We start from the raw sequence: 22,682 nt of genomic DNA, 5'->3' as shown, positions 1-22,682 counted from the left end.
ATGTCTAGTATTTTCAGGAGAATTGTCAGCAGTGTTCCAGGGCAATTTGTGTTCATATCATAAAAGCCATTTTCCTGGGAGATTAGGCCTAAATATGATAATTCATAATTAAAAATGATAAAATGTGGTAATGTTGACGATATTTTGAACAAAGAAAACTGAAGTCTTTAGAGCCTCTATGCTTTTAGGAGGTAAACTATAATAATTCACTATTATTAATGATATAAATTTGATGATATTATACTGTGTTACATCTGGACATGGCGATATGGGATTCCCCCTCTGTTGAAATGTTGGCACCCCCAATTTATTTGTCAAGGGGGACCACTCCCCCAATAAATGGTGCCAGTCACACCTTAGAGGTACAAGTAGAACACATGAACTGGTGAAATGCCCCCGAAATTTTCTGGTAAAGGGGGAAAATCCCCCTTGTTGATGCCATCCTGGATGAAACACTCACATTTTAAGCACAGTAAATGAGAAACTTTTCATTAATGTATAATGTTATGCTTAAAATTAAGAACCATGATGTTTGGTATGAAAATCTGCAGATGAAGAACTTTTATACCACTGGGGAGGTAAAAAGGATAATTTATATAACAATAATGATAAAAACTGACAATCATTACCATATTTCGCAAATAGAATCAAAGACCCTCAAGGTTATTTGACTATATGGGTATGCAAAGTAAGAACCTTGATATAGGATATGGAAATTTGTACGTTCAGAAACTCACATTTGGATTTAACCTGACGACCGTTTTTGAAGTGAATTTAGAGGTTTGATCGTATTTTAACCACTCTGGGCGACATTCTTATTGGCTTCGATAGACCGAAAAGCAGTACATATCATACGTCCAGCTGGTTATATACCTTCACATTTAAGCCTACCGCAGTGCAACGCACGTCGGCTTACTAAAATTCGAACTGTAATCGGGAAGTTTTTTCGTGAGAAAAAAATCAGGTCATTGCCTTCGAAAACAGTTTAAATCCACGTAATTATCCTTCTCTTGTTTCTTGGTCCACTTCAAAACCGAGGATCGTACAGCGAAGCCTGACCTTGCGATCGCTTCCGTCTTCATTTGTTCATTGACCATTTTGAGTCGAGCTAACGATGGCCGACAGGTGTAGTATGCCCGTTTTTATTGGTGTATATAAAAGTCACCACATAGGAATCAGCAATTCAGATAGCCAATAGAATCGTCCATTGCAATTCGATTTTTATTGCGGCAGTATACGCAAGACCGTGCAGCATCGTAGTACAAGGCGAGCGTAGTAGTCGCTCGTCTTCTTCTAAATTTTGTTTCACATAAAAGCCGTTGAAAAGTTTGATTACACAGCTTGTGAAACCTGTGCGTATCATTTCAGAAGGTAAACAATATTTTAGCTATGAAAGAGTTCAAAGTTCCGAAAAGTAGCCGGCGAAATCGTGAGAGTAGCCGGTCAATTTCGCCGGCTGCCGGCTCTTAATGAAACCCCTGATATATAATTCTGGTTCAAAATCTGCTTTTTTGTAATTATATTTAATTCTGGTTGATTTCAGTGGTGCACTAGTAGTATAGGTTACAAACAGTTCACATACAATAGCCTTATGAACTGAGTTTACTACTGGATCAATACATTTTACCCCAACGTTTTGAATGTTACAGAAAATGAGGTCAAAACATTCCCGTTACAAGTGAAATCATCAACACACTTAAAAAGATCTATAAGATCCAGAAGAAGACCATGAAATAGGCTCAGTTATATTATCAGAAGAAACTGACCAGGTAATATCACGAAGTTTTAAGTCTCCACTGACCAAAAATGATATCATTTGGCCGTTTTGACCTATGAACTAGTTCAAGTGCTAGTTCATTGATGACAGAATTTGGTGCGTCACCCAGGTAGTAAATACTGGATAAATATATAGACTGATCTTGGAAGCTTGATTTCAACCCAGATAATTTTGGCTGAAGTTTCGAATTCCGAGCAACGACATGATATGAAATCTTGAAGTGTTTTGTTGCCCACACTTAGCACATGGTCCACAGACAGGTTTATCAGGGTGCGCTTCTTTGGCCATTTCCTTCAGCTCCACCTTTTCCGAATATATTCACAATAATGTTGCTAGTGCATGGCCGTGGCAATTTTTTCCACAATGTCCTGCCCTTATAAAGTAGCTTTAAACTGTCACTTTTCAATTTTGTAATCCTGCATATGTGAACAAGTGTAGTGCAACTTAGTGAGGTTATAGGCATACTGAATGACTTTTTGTCAATGAGAACATTAACCTGGGCTTTGAAAAGTAGTAGTAGTCGCACTTTTATATATTCCATGAGGTAACTTTTCATTGTTTCACTGACCAAGCCAATATGCTGTTTCCATCTTTTCTAAATGAGGTTGATCTCATTCACCACCTTTGTCTGTTTCAATATTGGAGATCTTGTTCTCTTCATCTGTGCATTACGTTTCATCAATGCATGAAATGATGTCAAAATTTTCTTAACTTGACAAGGCATTTCAAGCAATTTCACGAACGCTTAATTTATGCTAATTTATGTACATTTTAACACTTTCGATCACTTTCAAAATCGGCTTACACATCCAAAGAAATTGTAACTTGAGTAAAGAAAAACAGAAAAAAAATATTCTCATGATCATGAACTGGTATGCCTTGTTACATCCGAGTCTCTCTATACAGAACGTAATACATTGATACTGATTGACAACCATAGATAAAAGACAGCGAAACTCAGCCAAGCTTAACTGACACAGTGTTTTATATTACTATTTCAAATCAAACTGATTACACAATCTCTTGATACAGAAGTGACAGTTTTGTGAAATTTCAGCATCAAAACCCCAAAACTTGACACAAGTACATCTTGTATGCTGCCGACCAACAGCATAGTGTGAACTGGCATGCAAAGACTACACACGGAAAAGCAACTCAACATTCTGGTATCAAACGCTCGGCATCTTGTGAAAACAACAACATAACAATGGAAATTTTAATAGTTACCAGAAAAAAAACTCTTCACAGATGAAATGATAATTGCTTCAAACAAATGAAACTGCATGTTGACTGCATTTAGCTCGTCCCAAAGTGACGGACATCGCACACCAAGTATTTTATGTCCCAGTCTTCAGAGGCTTTGGTAGACCGTATGGGCTACCATTTCATGGACTTTGGTAGCCCCTGTGGACGCGGAATTACCGCTAATTTCGAGCCCTGGATCATACTCATGGTGCATTTGAAGCACTCTTTTAGACAGCTTAAAAACTTGTTGCAAGTGTTGCCTTGCACGTTTCTTTGATGACAATGTTTTTGCACATCAGAATGTACTGTGCAATGAATTGACACATATCTGGATAATCTGATGGCATTTGTCCATGGGACATTTGTTTTGCTAATCATTCAATTTCAATAGCGCTTCTTTGCTGCATCTATTGAGAATTATACTCCTAGAATTTTATTTTGTACACATGCCCTTTTTAATATACTTGTCAGCACAGACACTCCCAGCAAACGTCATTTTCTTTTTACTTTTTTGACCACATAATACTTTTCTCAATAGACATAGGGAGCCCCTTTTTTACTTTATTTTTTGTGGCTAGTTCTAAACTTTCAAAGAAATTTCCTCACACCACGAGAAGTGTTCTGAGATTTAGAAACTGACAAGATGACCAACAGTTGAACTACACCACTAAAGTTTTCACACTGAAGGAGACAACCAGCCAGATCACTGAAGTTTTCAGTTAGATATATAAACTCAAGAGAACCAACCAAGCCACTGAAGTATTCACAGACTGAGATAAACTGTCCTGAAAGACAACCAGACCACCAAAATTTTCACTTAAAGCAGAGACTTGAAAAAACGTTACTCAAGGTTCTATGCTAAGAGTGATGAACTCTAGATCTCACAAAAGAAAACCAGATCACCAAAATTTTCACTTAGAGCAGAGACTTGAGAAAACTGTTGTCAAGGTTCTATGCAAACAGTATTGATAAACTGTCAAGTAAACAAACCAGGTCACCTGAGATAAATACTCCAAGGAAACTGATATTGTGTATATTTTGACCCCTAAAATTTTATTTCATTTTGAAGTATACTTTGCAGTAATAGAAAATGATAGACTAGAATATTCAACCAGGCACCCTGCAACTCAGTGACAAAATTCACCAGCCAGTCTAAAGTCAATTATGAAATTCACCAGCCAGTTCAAAGTTTCAGCTACACTTGCAAACTTCCAGCACTGGCCTCAGGATCACGTTACACCAAGCGTACAAGCACCAGCCAACAGCGAAGACAGCAGAAAACCCAGTTGCTGACGTATGACAGAAATAAACCAGATTAGAATAAAAATCATTGATAGGAAATTGATATCAAATTTAAAAACAGTTTAAATGGTTGGCTGCAGCAAAACCCTTCATTGAAACCAATATCAATGCTTGATTTTCCCGCCAATATTTACCAACTGAAAATTCAGTGTAAAAGATTACAAAACAATAGTCACTGAAGTTTGAAGACATTGACATTGTTTTTTGTTGGTCGCACCTTCACCCAACCTTACGAAAATGACTACAATCGATTTCAGAGAATGATACAAGTCTGTAAGTAATATTCTTGGCATGCACAAGTCTTCAAGTTCGGCAGCCATATTTGCTTTCCCGAGCGTTAACATAGGCCAATTCTAAGACTCCATTAATAGGCTTCTTCGACTTGAAACAAAATGATTCAACTAAATTTCTCTAAATTATAACAGACTCTTTGTAAATATGTGAATTTGGAACTTTTAGCTTAGGATTCTGTAAATTGAACAACGGTAAATTTGCACTACGGATGAGTGCAGTCGAACCATGAAGTCTTGGAAACATGATTAAAAACTCTGTAACTCTATCTAAAACCCACACCAGTATATACCTCCTAGAAATAACGTTTGCTCTTACAGACTTCCAAAAAAATGACGAGCCGTCGAGATATCAGCCAAGAAAATATCTTCTGCTGCAGCTACGAACGGACAATGATTCTGTCTTGAGGGCGCACTTCATTTGAAAGAAAATCTCATTAACATATGCAAATTACATCCCTGCACAGCAGACTGCTGCATGCTGGTGATCAAGTTGTCCGTAGCAAGATGGACGGCCCGCTATGAAGTTGATTGTGTCTGTTTTTAAAATAAATCACTCCGCTGTGTATTAACTATATTAATATCTTCTGGGGAAAATTCAGTTATTCTGCGCTTGTTTATCATAAATTCACGGCATACTCATGCCAGAGATGGTACAGGGACAGCACAACTACATATCTCCTATGTGTATCACAATCTAAATTGATTCATTTTATATTTGCCGTCACGATATGTAGTTCATTACTCATTGGTGCGACTCTGACTTGAACCCACTGCTTTCTCTATTGAATACTCTGACTTGAACCCACTGCTTTCTCTATTGAATACTCTTAAAAGGCAGCAAATGGCTAGGTTTGTTTATTACGGCGCCGCCATGACAACCCAGTAACTAGGTCACCGTGTCCGACATGTTGGCTGTCGTATCTCTTTGCTTTTTGAGACCATACCCTTCTCCGTCATTCTGTGCATTGTATCGCAGGGTCAGCTGAGGTGTTTGTAAAGTGGCTATTTGTCTCCACGAGAAAATGAATTGTAAAGACGCCCACTTTAAGTGTTGACAGGTGATATTGGGTCGCTCCCGGCCATGAGCTGTCAGATTGTTGTGTTGTGCGCCCGTACATGTATGTTGCCTGACAACACCAATGTGGTAGTCTCGTTTCACCTTGGTTGTTAGGGAACGGCACAGATCATCGACAACGCTGTTGATGAGCGACGAATATACGCAGCAGAAAGAGCTTGAATTAACTTAGCCTTGGTTCGTATATGTCTCATTGAACTGCTGCTGATTACAGATTGTAACAATGTCAGACGTTCATCAGCAGCTGCTGTTTGGCAAGTGCCATAATTCTCTACCACCACTGCGAACGCGTGTAGTTCGTATCTTCACCAGCTCCACTTTCACAGGTAGGTAACCTTTGCACCTTTCACAGTCTTATGACAACGTGTTGGAAAACAATGTGAGTGAACGCCGAGGAAATTGACCCAGCTCCTGGAGCTATTTGAAGGAGGATTATGTAATAGCCATGTAGCCGACAATGAGATGCAAATGATATGCGGTTAAGGTCTCCTCGACTAACTTTCAGCTGGTTAACAGACACTTCGTGTTCGTGTCGGCTACATGGACGATCTGCCATGTAGTAGGAATAGTCACGGCTTGTCTGTATAGTTGTGAGACTTGCTGAAAATCTCGCTGTGTTTGCCTTGTCTGTACAAACACACACACACACACACACACACACCAGTAACACAGCTGTGTTACTCTGCGTGTATATATGTGTGTATACAAAGGGAGATAAGAAAAGAAGAGAAATATATATATGTATGTGTTTTCAAATAATTGGTTCCGTAGTGAAATATACTATTGAGTCAGATTAAAACTCATACGCAACGTGAAAACACAAATTAATTATGTTCGTTTCAGTTTTACGATTAAATATGCAATTCATTCAGGTGAAAAGTATTTTTTTCTGGATTTTGATTTTTTACTGAATTTTAACAAAATGAACTGTAATTGTTTAAGTCATTGTGCTATTGAATGAAATGCATAGACATTGCGTCTGTTGATAATTGCGATAAAAGGGAGCATGGTTTTCCCTTTCACGATTTCCAACAATGGATTTTTTTCTACGCTGAAAGAAGCCCATTGTTCCATGGACAAACGACATGCAGTGTAATCTATTGCTTTCCTACTGTTTACACAACAGCTTTCTACAGCACTGATCTCCAATATTTCCGATGATTTTGATAAAGTTAGGCATTCAGAATTTCGACCCAGCACTTACCTGTATGAGGTTTTATTTCTGATAACATAATTGTCACATAACTGAATCATTCTATGTGGGGAGAGTTAACCTAGAAGGGTTACGCTGCCGAATTGTCATTAAAATATTTTTACCCAGCCCTCGATGCAGTTTTTTCTTAGCCCTTGACAGGTCATGAAACGGACGAACCTCTGAGACGATATTCCACATTCTTTTGTACAGTATTTACTTGAATCATAGACAGTACAAGCGAGATCGCTTCTACTGTCGGTGCTAAGTAGTTTAGATTAAGAAAATATTTCCTTGAGAAAGAAAAAAATATGACCGTGCTCAGAGACACCTGGCTTACCGCCATTTCAACCCTTGCATATAAACTGAATGTCTAAAACCCAACCTAAACTACGTAAATATTTCAATGCTCGAGCAGTCTTCGAGCAACAGGCTATGTTGTACATCTCGCCATCACCTGTCACTGTGGTTACCCCAAACAAACAAAATCGTTCCGACTTTGGCATGATTGAAAGACCGTGACACAATAGAGACTGTCACCGTTCGTGCTTCAGTATACACCCGATAAGATCATGGATGGTAAATAGCCATTTTCACATCAATGCAAATGGTATTTAAACCCTAGCAATTTATTGGCAGTGTAAATACATCAGGCGTTACTCATTTCATGCAAGTGGATTTATACTAATTTCAACTAAAAATCACACAGAAGAGAAAGATGTATTGTTTCAGATACACAAGCAAGCAAAAAAATAATATCAGTGGCCATGCACTGACGAAAGCAGTCAGGATTAACATAACACTGAGGTCATAAAGGTGACCCTTTCAGAAAGGTTTTAAAAACAACTGAATGTGGTAGTCAACATGTACACTTTCACAACAGTAAAATTTTAACAGTGCCCGACAACACTTCACCGACAAAATTACTGGGGTTATCAATGACGACAGAATGTTACATATTGTGCGAATATTTTATATTTCCATAGATAGAGGAATGGAATGAAGGATTCAGTGGTGTATGGCACTCAGCCACCTCCGACCATAATCATAGGTTTGGAAGTGGTGTAGTACCTATACACGACTCATATCCTTCAGTCTAGGGAGAAACCATGGTAGCGGTTTATTTTATTTTATTTTATTTTATTTTTTTATTTTATTTATATTTTATTGTCGTCAACAGCGCCAGCTGGCAGCCACTTACAGACAAGTAAAAAATGAATTATAAAGTATAATCTATTAAAAGACACAACTGAAAATGGAGATACTACATAAAAGAAACATGCGACAGAAAGATTAAAAATCACACAGCTTAGCTTTGTAAGCGGATACTATGCAAAATTCAATCTAAGTACATCAATTCTACGATTTTTTATTTGCACTGGTATGAGGGCGATTACCTTGAAACTTTAATCATGTTATATCTTCAATGACATTTACATATCAACATATTGTATTTCAATATGCCTTGCCGACTTATTCTTTATTTCGTTGATTGAATCGATTAAAAAAATCGAAAAATAAGAAATTCAAAAAATAGGAAAAGCAATTATCCGTTATTACCGTGTAAAATGACATTACACAGAGAAAGTGAGAAAATAAGCCCTGGGGTGGGGTTGAGTCCGTTGAAAAACTTGAGTAGTTTTCCTTCGTAGGTATAATAATAATGTTACAATATTCCGAAAAAAGAATCCAGGAGGTTACAGATGTTACAATGAGACGAGGTTAAAGGTCACATATACGAGCATCAACGCATCCCTAAAATGTATGCTATTTACTATAAAACATCTGCCAAGTAATTTAGAGTCAACCGACACTGTTCATGATCCGCTATGAAGAAATCAAACATGTAGTTTATATGTTACAAATTCACATTTTTGTTTATTTTTGTGTTCATCGTCACCAGCGGTGAGCATGTGCGACCGGTCCATGCATAGTAAGGTCAATCGAGATCACAAATCTGCAATGTCAATATTGCTTGCAGCTCTGCATTAGCATCTGTTACATTCATATCACGGAATGAATTTCCTAAAGCAAGACACATCTTTGCGTCACTCCTATTCTATATCTACTTTCAAACTCTTCAGTCGAAACAACAGATAGATATTTCCACGGTCCCTCCACAAAGGACCGTGATATTTCAGAGTAAGACAAATCCGGACATCGGACAGTCCCATTTTAGTGACCTGAAAAAGTAGATAAGTGTACGAGTTAAAACAAAATCACATCGTTATATCTACTGCGTCCAAACAGTCAAATCACAGCGGTACTAAATCAAAGATCTCTCTTCGTTTTTCCCTCTAGTTCTGAAAATATATGATCATGTAAATGTTCGTCACGGATAAAAATTCTGCTTTTTCTCCAAAATATTGTAAATTTAGGGAAATTCGTTTCTGAAATTTTCTACCTTGAATGGTAAGTTGAAGTGCTATTTTTGATTTGGCGGGCGACATGTACGTTTGGAAAAGTACATCATTTCATATTCATTTCAATGAACAACGCTGTAATTACTCTTTTGAAGCTTCGCGGAAAATATTCATCAGCATTACGTTTGCAGAATTCTTCTGTGATTATTTCACTAATACAGAATATTTGTCGAAAATGGGCATATATATGGTCCATGTACATCGTGTAATTATTGTGAAGGCAAGATTGCCAAAGGCGGCCAGTTTAGTGTAAAGCATCTTCTGGTCATATGTGAACTTTGGATGAGACAGCGATTAAGATTAGGTTCAAGGTAGCTCCAGGTATGTGATGATAAGTTCAACTCAGTTCTTAATCAGTGGCATTGTATCAGCGTCAATTGTTAGAAGCTACTACGTTATACGAAAAACCAGTTAGATCTCTGGCGGGTACACAATAGAACAACCGGCCGGAGCACCATGTCAAAGAAGTATAGCCCGTTGACATTATCGTGACAGATCAAATAAGCTTACAGAGCCAGCTACGAATTACATTACTCAAATGAGTTTTCAAACTGTGCTAAACCATGGACGTAAAATGTGCGAACAAACTTTTCGTATTCAAACTTTTAATAAATTCCCTAGACAGCTACATAAAGAGACTCGAGTATTGGGGTGAACAGCTAGCGTAGCCCAATATTATCAGTGGAGAGATATCTTAGTCTTACATACATGCCTAGGCAACCATTGATACTATTTGCTCAAAATGATTGATTGCTATGGTTGACTTGGCGTTCAAGTAGGGTTTCACATACATCAACACGTACTGCACGGCAAATGTACCTGGGGTACAATGCTGAGCTCATTTTTTTTCTTTTTTATATTCTTACTAATGTCGTGTTTTGAAATTAACTTGTACCACACATTAGACTGGCAATGTTAATGTAGCTTCTTTCAGCTGGGCAAAAAACCTCGAGAAGATTTTAATAAGCCACCACAGAAAAATTTGTATTATCTTTCATCCACTTTAGAACATAAGGACAGCAAAACAGCGAGCAAAGGTTTCTTATGACGGTAAAGGATGACGACATCAGGGTGTTTTTAGAAATGCACCAAAATTACATTATTTTTGTTTTTGGCTTACATCTACGCCAAGAGTTAGACATAAAAATAAACATGAACACAGAGAACGACACGAATAGTATAGGCGATCTGTGGAGCCGCTTTCCCTTTATTACATAACACTACCGAAACGCACTTTGTAGTGATCATCCCTATTTGTATAGAAAGGACCTTTCAAATTTTCTTTTAAGGAGTTTTCGCATTGATGGTTCTCATAAAAAGATAGAAGAATACCATGTTGTGTATTTTTATTTTATATTTTTTATACCAGTGGGACTGATTTATCATATCTTTCATAACAACAAATTCCTACACACACTAAGACAAACTCGTTTATGATTACCAAAACTTTGAATCGATCAATTTAATTGCCTCATACTGTGTGCTCATAGTAACGTTAATTTTTTGGTTTGTAAAACATGCTTCCGTTAAGCAGTTTTAATCAAATTTAATCTGTTCCCCCTGTAAGCTTAGCTACTGCCAAAATAAGTGTCGATACTTGTAGGTGGTGACTGGCTGAGCATATATATTATCAAATACAGATGAACGCAAAATTGCATCCCTGCCTTTAGATTGCTAACAGTATGGACCCTTCTCATTGTTATTTTCATACAATATGTTCATTTTGGTAGATACCTCCGTAGAACGTAACGCCTTAATGAGAGACATTTATCCTAAACTTAAAGACTATTGCAAATCCAAGTATGGATTGGAATTCCAAGTGGTGGACATGAGATGGGGAGTACGCGATGAAGCTACGGACGATCACCTAACCTCAGAACTTTGTATGAATGAAATCGCTGCTTGTCAGAAACTCTCAACAGGTCCAAACTTTGTGGTATGTACATTCTTGTATTACCGATATCGGTTTTTGGTAACTATTTAGTGACGCGGTTTTCTCAGTTCCCGATGGTTTATGACATTCGTCTTCATTTGACCATCATCCGAAAAGTTTGGCATAACTAGTGGATGCGTAATGCAATGCACTACAGGTGTGGCATCTACCAGCGTTCATTAAAAGTGGTATTTCAGAAGTGAACAACCCATATAGATTTTCCCACATGCAATGTCATTGTCATATGTTAATATTGCAATGCAATGATGGCTTCTGTGGCTGGCAAAAATCCATGTTCGTTGATCTTGATTACGTTCTAAAGACGTTTATCGGAATGTTAAAAAATGATAGTCATTGGATGTTCCCTTTGTTCATGAATAATTCAATATGGTGCACTACACACTGAACGATTCCAATCGTGTCAAAATATTTTACAAAGTCAAGGCATTCATTTTCCCTGGCGTGATAGATTTTCTTTGTCCGAGTTTATAGCTTTGGTCACACATTGAGTAGTTAGGAGTACTTTCTATCAGTGTGTACCATGGACAAATGATGTGCGGGAAACAGGTTTGGTCAAAGCTGGTCTTCTGATTAAAACAATCTATATTGTGCTGTTGAAATATTTTAAAGTTAAACGAATGTATTCTGACATATTTCTCATCTTTTCAATAAAATGTATTTTTCATTGTATCCTACAGACTTTTCTGTGTCAGAAATATGGTTATCGTCCGTTTCCGCCCAAAATTCCCGCGGCCGAGTTTGAAGTAATGAGAAAAGTTTCCATGGAGAATGGACAATCAGTGGAACTGATGGATGAGTGGTTTCAGAAAGACGAGAATGCTGTGCCGCCAATTTACGTACTGCATCCAATCAGCTCTAAATTGACTCATTTCAACGACAATAAAAACCCAGAGAAAATGGACGAAGATCGCAAAAAATGGTGGCAAATATTTGAAAGTCTGCAAGATCAACTCAGAAATGCTGCGATAGTTTGTGAAACGAAAGGAAAATTCACCGCAAAGCAGGCAGAAAAATTCAAAATATCAGGTAATAACATGCGACTTTGCTTGGGTTTTGTACTGTAATTTTCGAGTCGGATAAAAAGAGACCATGTCTTTGGTCCTGTTTTGATTGACATTTCAATGTAATAATGTCACTGAAAATAGTCAAATAATATCTCAGCTGTAGCATATCTAGAATATAAACATACTTTTGGCAACATCGTTTAAAAGTATTGCAGATCCTCTGTTTGAATTGTACCCTTCACCAGTTCAAATGCAATGCATTTTGGTGAAAGCTTTCCTTTAACGGGAAAAGTAGCCTTTGATAAATATATTAAATTATTACAGTCTATCAACACAGTATGAAAACAGAGAAATATTTACAAGTTGATTGACCACGTAACTGATCATGGAATTCATATTTGGTATAAGTGCAATTCCATTTCTGCCATGAAATGACTGTAAGGTTTTCAACGGTTTGCGACAACAGACATCAAAAACTATGTCGGATACCAGTACCCTTATAATGACGATATACGTCTCATAGGACTTCAAGCTTCCTTTGCTATACAGCCCATTTGCATGGATATTCAGTCAACATATTTTTCAGAATCGCTGATATGTGCAAAATGTTATTTTTTATGAATCAGTGACGCACGACGAAGTGAAGCACGGGATACTGGAAGCAAGTGACAATAAAGAAGACCACTGTGTTTGCTTTGTACGCAAGTTCAGTGACCTAGAACAGCATGTTGACAACAAAGAAGCCAAAAATTTCATTGACATCAAGTGGGATAACAACGAAGTAGATGATGAAGCAAAGCAACTATTGACCGATCTCAGAGACAGGAGCGTACCTAGCTGTTTGAAGTCACCCAACCTCGTCGTTTCAACACTGAATCACTGGTCAGAGAAAGGCATAGATCTTGATATACAAGAACATAAGCAGTACTTGGACAACTTCTTGAAGACGTTCCATGAAACAATGGTGAAGCTAATTGATAGGGCGGTAGAGGGTGATGTTAATAATGTCAGCAATGACCCAATGTTTGAAGAAATTCTTCAACACCTAACATTTTGCAAATTTAAATGTCAGTCTTTCCATGGAAGGGTGAACCTCTTATCAGGTATTAAGGAACACTTACAGGAGCGTGCACAAGGCAAGCCTGGTACAGCGTCCCCTATGGTCATCAGTGGTGAGTCTGGTAGTGGCAAAACCTCAGTGATGGCGAAGGCTGCATTTCTAACAGCATCTGAATGGTTTGGTAGTAATAGTCCAGCCGTAATAGTAAGGTTTCTGGGTACAACACCATCAAGTACCGGGGTCCGTCAATTATTAAAGTCGCTATGTCAACAGGTGTTGACTATATATGGTGACAGTATCAGTGAAATTCCTGATGACTACTTCAGAGTGGTTCGCCGTTTTTCTGAGGTTCTCCGGTACGCTACGCGAGATAAACCCCTGGTCATTTTTCTTGATTCCCTTGACCAATTGTCGGCGGCCGAAGGCGCCCATAGAATGGCCTGGCTCCCAAGAAATTTGCCACCCCATGTAGCCATTGTTGTGTCAACTCTTCCTAGTGAATTTGGCATTTTGAGTAGATTGCAGTCTATCCTGCCGGAAACAACAAAGTTTTTGGAGGTGAAAGCTCTCTCTACTGATGAAAGCATGAAGATCGTCGAATCCTGGCTACAGTCAGAGAAAAGAGCTGTCACCAACAGTCAGAAATCTATCATTTCTGACGTCATACAGAAGTGTAGTCTTCCTCTATTTCTGAAATTACTTTTTGACCAAGCCTCGCGATGGCAGTCCTATTTACCGCCTAATCGTATCCAAGTCGAATCATCTGTGAAAGGAATGATTTCTCTGATATTTGATCGTCTAGAGAGTTATCACGGAAAAACTCTGGTACAACGGGCTCTCGGTTACTTAACCATTTCCCAGAATGGCATAGCCGAAGCCGAACTAGAAGATCTACTCTCATTGGATGATGAGGTTCTACAGGACGTGTACGCTTATTGGTTACCCCCGACACGGAGAATACCGCCTTTACTGTGGACTAGAATACGAACCGAAATCAATGACTACCTGGTAGAGAGAGAAGCCGAAGGTTCCCGTGTCATCTACTGGTATCATCGACAGTTTATTGAAACAGCTAAAGAACGCTACTTGCAAGATCCAAAAGTTGTCACCAAGCTGCACAAGATGGTTTCTGAATATTTCATCGGCTGTTGGAGTGGAGGAAAGAAAAAACCATTCAAGTATTCTCAAGAGCAGATGAAAAAGTTCAACAAACCAGAGACCGATGCGGAAGACAGAAATGTGGCACCGCAACCTCTTCAATTTGCTGATGGGCGATTTAACATTCGTAAACTGGAGCAGCTGCCCTATCATCTTATCTTCATGGAAGATATGGATCAACTTAAAGAACACGCTCTTTGTAATTTTGAGTTTTTAATGGCCAAGCTTAAAGGACTAGGATTGGGTGAGGTTCTCCAAGATTTCACTTCAGCCATCGAGCACAATAGCAGTGACAATGAAATTCGGTTAGTCAGTGATGCTATCAGAGTTGGCGCATCGGCCCTCCGCGAGGAATCTGAAAACCTCGTGTTTGAGTTGATTGGTAGATTGAAAGATGCTGACGGCAAGTACATAGCGAAGTTGGTGTCGGATGCAGAAAGGTCAGCAGGAAGTCAGGTTCCTCTATTGCCGTACAATCAGTGTTTCCCCGAAGCAGGGGGATTACTTGTAACGCAGCTGATTGGCCATACTGACGAAGTTCAATGCGTAGCAGCAACGACTGATGGTAGACTGTTGGTGAGCGGTTCCAAGGACAAGACGGCCATTATATGGGAGCTTGAGAGCAGTACAATTTTACATACACTGAAGGGACACCATGATGGACCAGTGTTTCATCTTGTGATAAGCCCGGATAACTTACTGGTTATTACTTACAGTTACAGGGCAACTGGATACCAAGATCGTAAGTTTATTTGCATCACAGGATTTTCCTGCCGTTTAGACTAAGGATTTAAAGAAATCACACAAGTGCAAATACAGTATAAATATATGTCATCTAAGATTTCTTCCTATACGTAGCTGCTATGAGATTCATCCAAAAATTTTTTCGATAGCCTTCCAATAAAATTGCAACAATATCAGTAGAAATTAATCTCGTCAGCGTTGTAGACAATATTAATATATGTAAGTCTTAGCAAAATTATTGAAATAATTTTCGCTAGCGAATATCAATTAAAATGTTACATAGTTTATTCATGTAAGAAATGTTGCAAACGAAAGTAGATACGCGCATTTATGAGAAAATCCTTGGACAATGTTTTTCAGAGAAGCTGCGGAACGGACAGATCAATGTTTGGAACGTTGAAACCGGTGAACACTTTCTGAAACTGGACGGACATGCTGGGTTTGGTCACTGTGAAATGCGTATTACAAACGATTCGAAGTATGCAGTTAGTGAGATGTACACTGAAGGCAGAGACAGAACCCGGATTATACGGCAGTTCTTTTACGTCGTCTGGAGCTTAGAGAATGGTCAACAACTTTATCCACCTGTCCAAGCTCATAAAGGTAAGGTCTGAATACGCAACTTAAATTTATATATTAGACAGCGTACTTCTACTTGCAATCATGTGGTTACAGAAGTGAATTATTTTAAAATGTACATAATGTAAAATGATATAATGAACATTATAAATAATAAAATAGGTATAATGAAATGAAAAAATCGTGAACGTTTGTTACGCCTGTTATGTATCTTCTTGCAAGTATCTATCTTAGAAACAAGCATGTTAGAGCTCGATATTAAGGACTATTAGGACGGTATGTTACACCTAATAGCAGTGTAGTTTTACATTCTATTCAGTGAAGTTCTGAAGATTGGTTACACATGATATTAATTATTTCAAAAGAACCCTAATCGTCGATGTTTCTTGAATTAATGGATCGATGATCAATGATGTTTGAAATTGTCTTTAACCTATGTTACGTTTTTCTAATGATTTACTTAGATGCCATCAATGACCTTGTTCTTGCCAATTCGCCGGAAGGACGTCATATAATAGTGACTAGTGGTGAAAAGTCAGACCCATCAATTAAAACCTGGGACCTACTGACGGGTGCCATGCTTACTGAAGTATTAGATTATTCCAAGCTGCATCGTCGAGAATCGGAGAAATTGGCAGTAACAGCTGATGGTCGGTATATCTCCTTCCACTGGGAGAAACATGGTATTCTAGATGTCCACACCGGTGAGTTTCAATATTTCAATGAAAGAGAACGCAACGGTCCATATATGATGAAATTCATTGATAACGACGAGAAATTGCTAGTCCTTGATAATTTTGGTCTGATTTGTTATGATGTGTCGACGATGAGTGCCATCAGAACAATGAGCTTCAACGGAGGTCATGGTGGGAAGGAGGAATTGGCCTTCATTGTGAAAAATAGCAACATGGAGATGGTGATTGCTCTCAACGAAGGAAATGAATACGGCGCGGTATGGACGCCGCCTAAGGAGGGGGACAGGAGTGACTACTGCGACTTTGTTGAAAGATTACCACACATCAAAGATTTGACAGATTTGTGTGTGGTGTCACAGCAGTCTTCACAATTGGCCATAACGGCATCGAAGGATAAAAGTATTAAAGTCTGGAATATCAACAGCATCAAGAAAAGAGACGGCGCTGAGAAAGATGACTACAATAAAGATAAAAACGAGCCTTTCTACTTAAAGCACGAGGCTATATACCGTGTTCTTCAAAGAGTCAAGACAGTGGACGAAGAGCAGCGAATAGCTGTGGCAGATAATCTTGGGAAACATCTGAGTCTTTATGACGTTGATGTCGGTAAACTAGTCTCCAAGAAGAAATGGGAAGGTAAATACAATCACGCATTGTCCTCTCTTGACACTACACCAGATGGACGCAGATTATTTGGTATTGGCTCGTTCAACCTAACTGAGTTTGACACCGAAACGCTACAAGTGAAGTCAAACAAAGAGCTGGATATGAGTTGCAGTGGTATACGCATATCAAATAATGGTACTTCCAGTCTACTCATCACAGGGCGTTCATACGCTGACGACATCTATGGTTACGACATAGAGAAACAATGGTACCGTGGACATCACGATCCCAATACGAGGGCAAACAACATACACTTCCTCCGTAATGGAAATGTACTGCTGGTCATGACATCGAGTTTGGTCATATTCACTTTGCAGAACTTAGACGTCATATTCACAAAGAAGTTTGAGTTCCATAGGAGCGGAGACAACATGATTTGCTCTGCTGTAACTAAAGATGAGAGAATCCTTTACACAGGTTTCCAAGACGGCAATGTGAAGCTGTACGATATCAGCAGCGGCAATGAACTAACTCAATTTCAAGCTCACCGACTGGCAGACGATAACAGGTATGGTAGCGATGATTATATCATCTCTGATCTCAATCTGTCCTCCCGTGATCAATTCTTCGTGACGTCGTCAAGCGACAGAACAGTTAAGCTATGGGATGTGGCAAGCCTCCGCCAAGTGTTTGTCTTCGGAGGACATGTTGATGTTGTAACCATGGCCAAAATCACAGCCGATGATCAGCTCGTCCTTAGCACTGCTAAAGAACAATTTACAGTTCACGTTTGGAGCACTGCTGTGGGTGTACAACTGATAAATATAAATAGTTATTCTCCCATCGAATCAATCACCATCATTCCAAAGAAAAATAGGGTTTTCATCATGACATCCGATGATAGAGCCATGTTCTTCAAGGTCAATAAACTTGACGAGAGCAAACTAAGAGCGCGGCTCGAAGAGAAGAAACCAAAAAAGCCCCAACCCAAACGATCGAGTCCAACTAAATCTAAGACGGGAAGAGCAGACAAACAGTTAGATGAGAGTCAACCAACGGGGCAAAGTGGTACAGTCAAGTCGAAATCGTGTGTTGTTCTGTAATTGAAGGCAAAATGAACTCGTAACAGTACATCAATGAATCCAGGATATGCATTGAAACTGAAACACAAATAAAAGATTACACAATCAGATGTAAAACCGATGAAAAATTAAATATGCAACATAGTCAACTCCAGCAAATACAATATAGGTGTTTCGATGTAGGATGGGAAAGTCAAAATTTTCACATCTTGCGAACAAGAAGAATTCAGGCTGGATCATATGGTAGCTTTGGAGTTTCCTCGTTAGATTGGCAGTTTTGACAACACATGTCCTGTAAAATGATACCGCAAAGAAATCATTTACGATTGTATATCAAATTTGCAAATGATTTTTGAATGTATGTGAGACAATTATTTCCCGACGAACAGACAAAATCCGAAAACATGTTCGGAAAAGTTTGAATGGATAGAGCAACTTTAAGCAAAGATCAACAAAAAAAATATTTGATAAAAGATTGGAAATAATGCAAACCCAATGAGCAGGAAAAAGGAAAGTATTGTGACTTTATAGTGCAGGCTGGTCGACCAACCAAACTTTACAACATAGCTTCATTTACAAGACTGAGCATGTAAGTCACTGATGTTTGAGATGTGCATTGTAAGACACTCAACAGATTTTCCTAATGATTAATCGGATAAGCCAAACCTCAAATTCCAATTAACAAAAATTTCAGAACCATGTAGTTCTCGGACCTTCAAGTCACATATGATGTATGTTGCCAATAAAGATTTATACTGCCAACCTTTGCACCTGGTGCGTTCTTGTTGACTTTGTCAAAGTTAATCCGGTAATAATCTGGTGACAGCGTCCACAGATTAGTAACTTACCCGTTGCTCTCGCGCATTAGGCAATCAAACGCATCAGATAATAGACGCAACACAGTGACAAAACTTCGAGTCAGATTGTCAAAGGACAAATACGTGACACAGCGAAGGAGAAAAAGAAATCGTTGCGAAACCATCGCTAACAAAAGACCAAGACACAAAAGATTGGCAATATAAATCTTTTATTTGCAATACATCATATTCAAACGTATTAAAATAAAATAAACAATAGCAAGAAGAGACCTGTGCTGAGACCAAGATACCTCTATCCCAACCCCAACCCCTTACCCCGGGGACTGACATGTAAGCAACCTCCTATGGTGGATATTACACACGGAGTCGTAAATTTGTGTTGAAGTAGATATACATATTGGCAAATGTCAAATATATGTAGGACTCCAATCTTAGGAAACATGTACAAAGCAAATTAACGATGACAACTGTAACAAGACGGAGGAAACTTGTCAGCTAATAATCATGAAAAAGGAATATTGCTATCGAGCTTACAAATATGACCTCAAATCTGATTTGAAAGAGTGTGTTGATCATAACTGCTTCAGTAACGAAGGCAGAGAATTGTAGTGTTTGACAACTGCATATGTTGAGTAATTCGAAGTTTTTTTGGTACATGGAATTTTCAGTTTTTAGCGAGACATAGATCGTTGCTATCTGATCGAAGAATCTGTGCGTTAGGATAATATATTCAACTTGTGTAAAAAGGAAATGATATGATTTTCACGCGCTCTGAATGTACAATTGCTTCGTAACGTTTACTACAAAACCGTATAGCCCAACGTGAATGATCGAGAAATTAAAACCTCGTCTCCGTTGTAAAGTCATTCTTTTATAGTTATGATTAATGAACAACTCTCCTGTGATTTATACCTCTGCGTGGCAGGGCTGTGTGTTAATGGCTATAGGCTACATGTAGTGGGAGGCCTATAGCCAGCGGTAACACATAGCCGGAAAGAGTTCCTTAAAGCATAAAGCGCTGCTAACTTTCGATGTTTTTTTCATTATTTTTATTTTATAAATCAATTGCCAACTTCTTATTCTACCTCCCAAAAATGTTGAAACACCCACTATTTAGCTTGTCAACTTAGCGTCTATATGTGTAAAATGAACGAATATTGTTTACATTTGAATTCTAGTCCGGACCAGAAGTCAGTTTTCAACAATAACAATGCACTTTACAACAATAGGGGCTGAGTTGACAAGCTGGATACTGTGTATATCAACATTCTTTGGGGAGAAGAACAAGGAATTATGGTCACATTCAAATAAAAATGGTGAATTATCATCAAAAATTAGCAGCACTGGGGCTTTAAAGGGACAAAGTCGGCCGTTTTTCATGAATTTTGCTTGATACGAGGTACTACTTATATTGTTTGACATTTTAAAAGATACTGAATGAATGGGTGACCATGCATATATATGCTACCCCGGTTTTAGACACGGTACATGAAACCATCGTGAAAATGAATTATGGTCATGACGGTCATTGACCATTAATTCATTTTCGCGATGGTTCCATTTTATTTGTCTAAAACCGGGGTCGAATATATGAAGAGTTTTTCAATCATGTAATTCTTTTGTTTTGTAATTCATTTTATGCCACTGTCACATTTGTGTACACAGCTAAATAGCCTAAATACAGAAATAGATATGGATTTTAGATTGAGAGCACATAGAGGGCGCCACAGTAATAAAGTTTCTTCTCAGTGTCGAAGAAGTTGACGTAAGGATCAGAATCGTTCTAGCGATTCTTTGGTAAAATTCAATGCAACCTTATTTATGCCAATAAAGAGACAGAAACAAGTTCATTTTATGAAATATTGTAAAAATGAGTCGTCTTTTTGATTATGCCAACGGGTATTTGGAAGTGCTGAGATCTTATTTGACATTGAGACTGAAGGAGTGGAGTGCAATGCAATCAGATCCGTTTCCGCGTGACCTGCAGGAGAAAAAGGAAAGTTCTATCACTGAATGTGCACTGCCGTTCTCCGAACGGCTCAATATATACTAAGATAAAGTCTTGCTAGGGTCGGGCCACTTGGATCAAACTTAACTGCGATGAACACTGGAAGTGCATGTGTCTGTCTACTAACTCTTGTGTAACTGTTTGGCGAATGCAGTACACCACTGTGTTTGCCGCGGGGCTTGGAATACAGATTATCTCACTTATATTTTATCAAGTGCCAGCGCAGCAGTAGCTGTTGTTTTGGATACATTATTCGGCTGAACTGAACGTAAAGGTGAGTTAAATATACTAGTAGTCTCCTTTGTAGCACTTAATAGCTGCACATACAATACCTTAGGCTTTACAGATCCTGCATTTTGCCATCATACTGCATCAAAGCTAGCGTTGGAAAAGTTTTTCCTAATGTAAGATGTAGCGCAGTCAATTGAAATGAAAATTTACAAAAGCAGTGAAGAACATTTTGTATATTTATTCAGGAGCATTTTTATAAAGCCAGGTCATAAATCCTTACGATTTACTGATTCATAATAATAGACTGAATCATTGTAATTTGTAGGGCTTTCCTTGAAGGTGACCATATAAGTGTAGAGTTCTACTCATTGTCAGTTGCCTGTGTTGACCGGATGACTTAAAATTAAGGCCTGAACAAGTATGAATTCATTCAATTCCTGCCCAGGATACACTGAAAAGTTCATTCATTATGGTTCTCCATCAAGTCCAACCCAATCAGGGACTGGGGCGCAGTCTGTAGCCTAGGTTACCATGGTGAACACAAACAGTTGAAGTACATCCCACATTATTGACACAACAGGCTTAGCAAACATGCAAAACGAAGTTTTAGCCTAATTTGAATTCAAGTCCGTTTACATACATGTAGTAACAAGGAGTGCTGCTGTGCGGGGGAGCCATGTAGGTGGTGTTCTTTCTCAGTATATAAGTAAGTTTAATTAACTCAGTAAACTCAACCACACCAGGGTTCGAAATTAACTTTTTCCCCTGGTAGTCCACTTTGGCTACCATTTTCTAAAGTCGGTAGCCCAGTGACAATGGCTGGTAGCCCATGCAGGGATATCTTTTTTTCATGAACTAGACAAGAAAGGTTATTTTTCAAGATCCTGCCTGTATGGGTGAATTTTCTGGTCATTTCATATGAATATTGCACACCTTTAATACCCAAGGAAACAGGTAAAATGGACGATAGTGATACTCAATTGGTGATCTATTGACAACCCCTTCACTCTCAGAGTTTTATGCAAATTTTGATAGTTGTCATGACAATGACACAACCTCAGCACTGAGACATACTGTAGAAGGCTATAAATATCTGGACTATGGGCTTTCTGTAGGGAGGAGGCATAAGTTTTGTGTACTTGTGATTGATACACTATGATCAAAATCACGGTCTCTGTCAACATGGAATGAAAATGCGTTCTTTATATTGGCCATCATTTCCTGTACCTGTCACTCAAGTATGTCAGAGTTCAGATATTGAAACTTTGCTGCAAGGTTTCACAGTGGTGTTCGTAATTTGCATAACAAAGTAAAACTCTGGCCTTTCTGTGTCCATCTGGGTGTGACTGCATTTAGTTTGTCCCAAAATGACCGGATGTGGAATGCAATTTGTACTGACTGAATTTCAGGTCCCAGCTAGGCTTTGGTAGTCCATG

The 22,682-nt window shown here is 38.5% G+C and overlaps 1 protein-coding gene across 1 annotated transcript; it reads left to right on the top strand.

Moving 5' to 3' along the window:
- The first annotated feature begins 5,737 nt into the window (after positions 1–5,737).
- LOC139118437 (NACHT domain- and WD repeat-containing protein 1-like) lies at positions 5,738–18,664 on the top strand. The gene is made up of 6 exons (XM_070681730.1): positions 5,738–6,018; positions 11,038–11,243; positions 11,939–12,287; positions 12,892–15,225; positions 15,588–15,830; positions 16,271–18,664. The coding sequence occupies exons 1-6, from the start codon at positions 5,916–5,918 to the stop codon at positions 18,208–18,210; spliced, it is 5,175 nt and encodes a 1,724-aa protein (XP_070537831.1). The 5' UTR covers positions 5,738–5,915; the 3' UTR covers positions 18,211–18,664.
- Positions 18,665–22,682: the final 4,018 nt, after the last annotated feature.

The sequence above is a fragment of the Ptychodera flava genome, chromosome 19 (assembly GCF_041260155.1).
Source record: "Ptychodera flava strain L36383 chromosome 19, AS_Pfla_20210202, whole genome shotgun sequence".
In the NCBI taxonomy this organism is placed as follows: domain Eukaryota; kingdom Metazoa; phylum Hemichordata; class Enteropneusta; family Ptychoderidae; genus Ptychodera; species Ptychodera flava.
The sequence above is the reverse complement of the archived record's forward strand: the minus strand, read 5'-3'. Positions and strand labels throughout refer to the sequence as shown.

What these genes read in the sequence shown, in the direction of transcription:
- LOC139118437 (XM_070681730.1), top strand. Translation starts at nt 5,916, where the DNA reads ATGTCAGACGTTCATCAGCAGCTGCTGTTTGGCAAGTGCCATAATTCT. An exon ending in CACCAGCTCCACTTTCACAG is followed by an intron (nt 6,019 to 11,037) that starts GTAGGTAACCTT and finishes TCATTTTGGTAG; the next exon opens with ATACCTCCGTAGAACGTAAC. An exon ending in CAACAGGTCCAAACTTTGTG is followed by an intron (nt 11,244 to 11,938) that starts GTATGTACATTC and finishes TGTATCCTACAG; the next exon opens with ACTTTTCTGTGTCAGAAATA.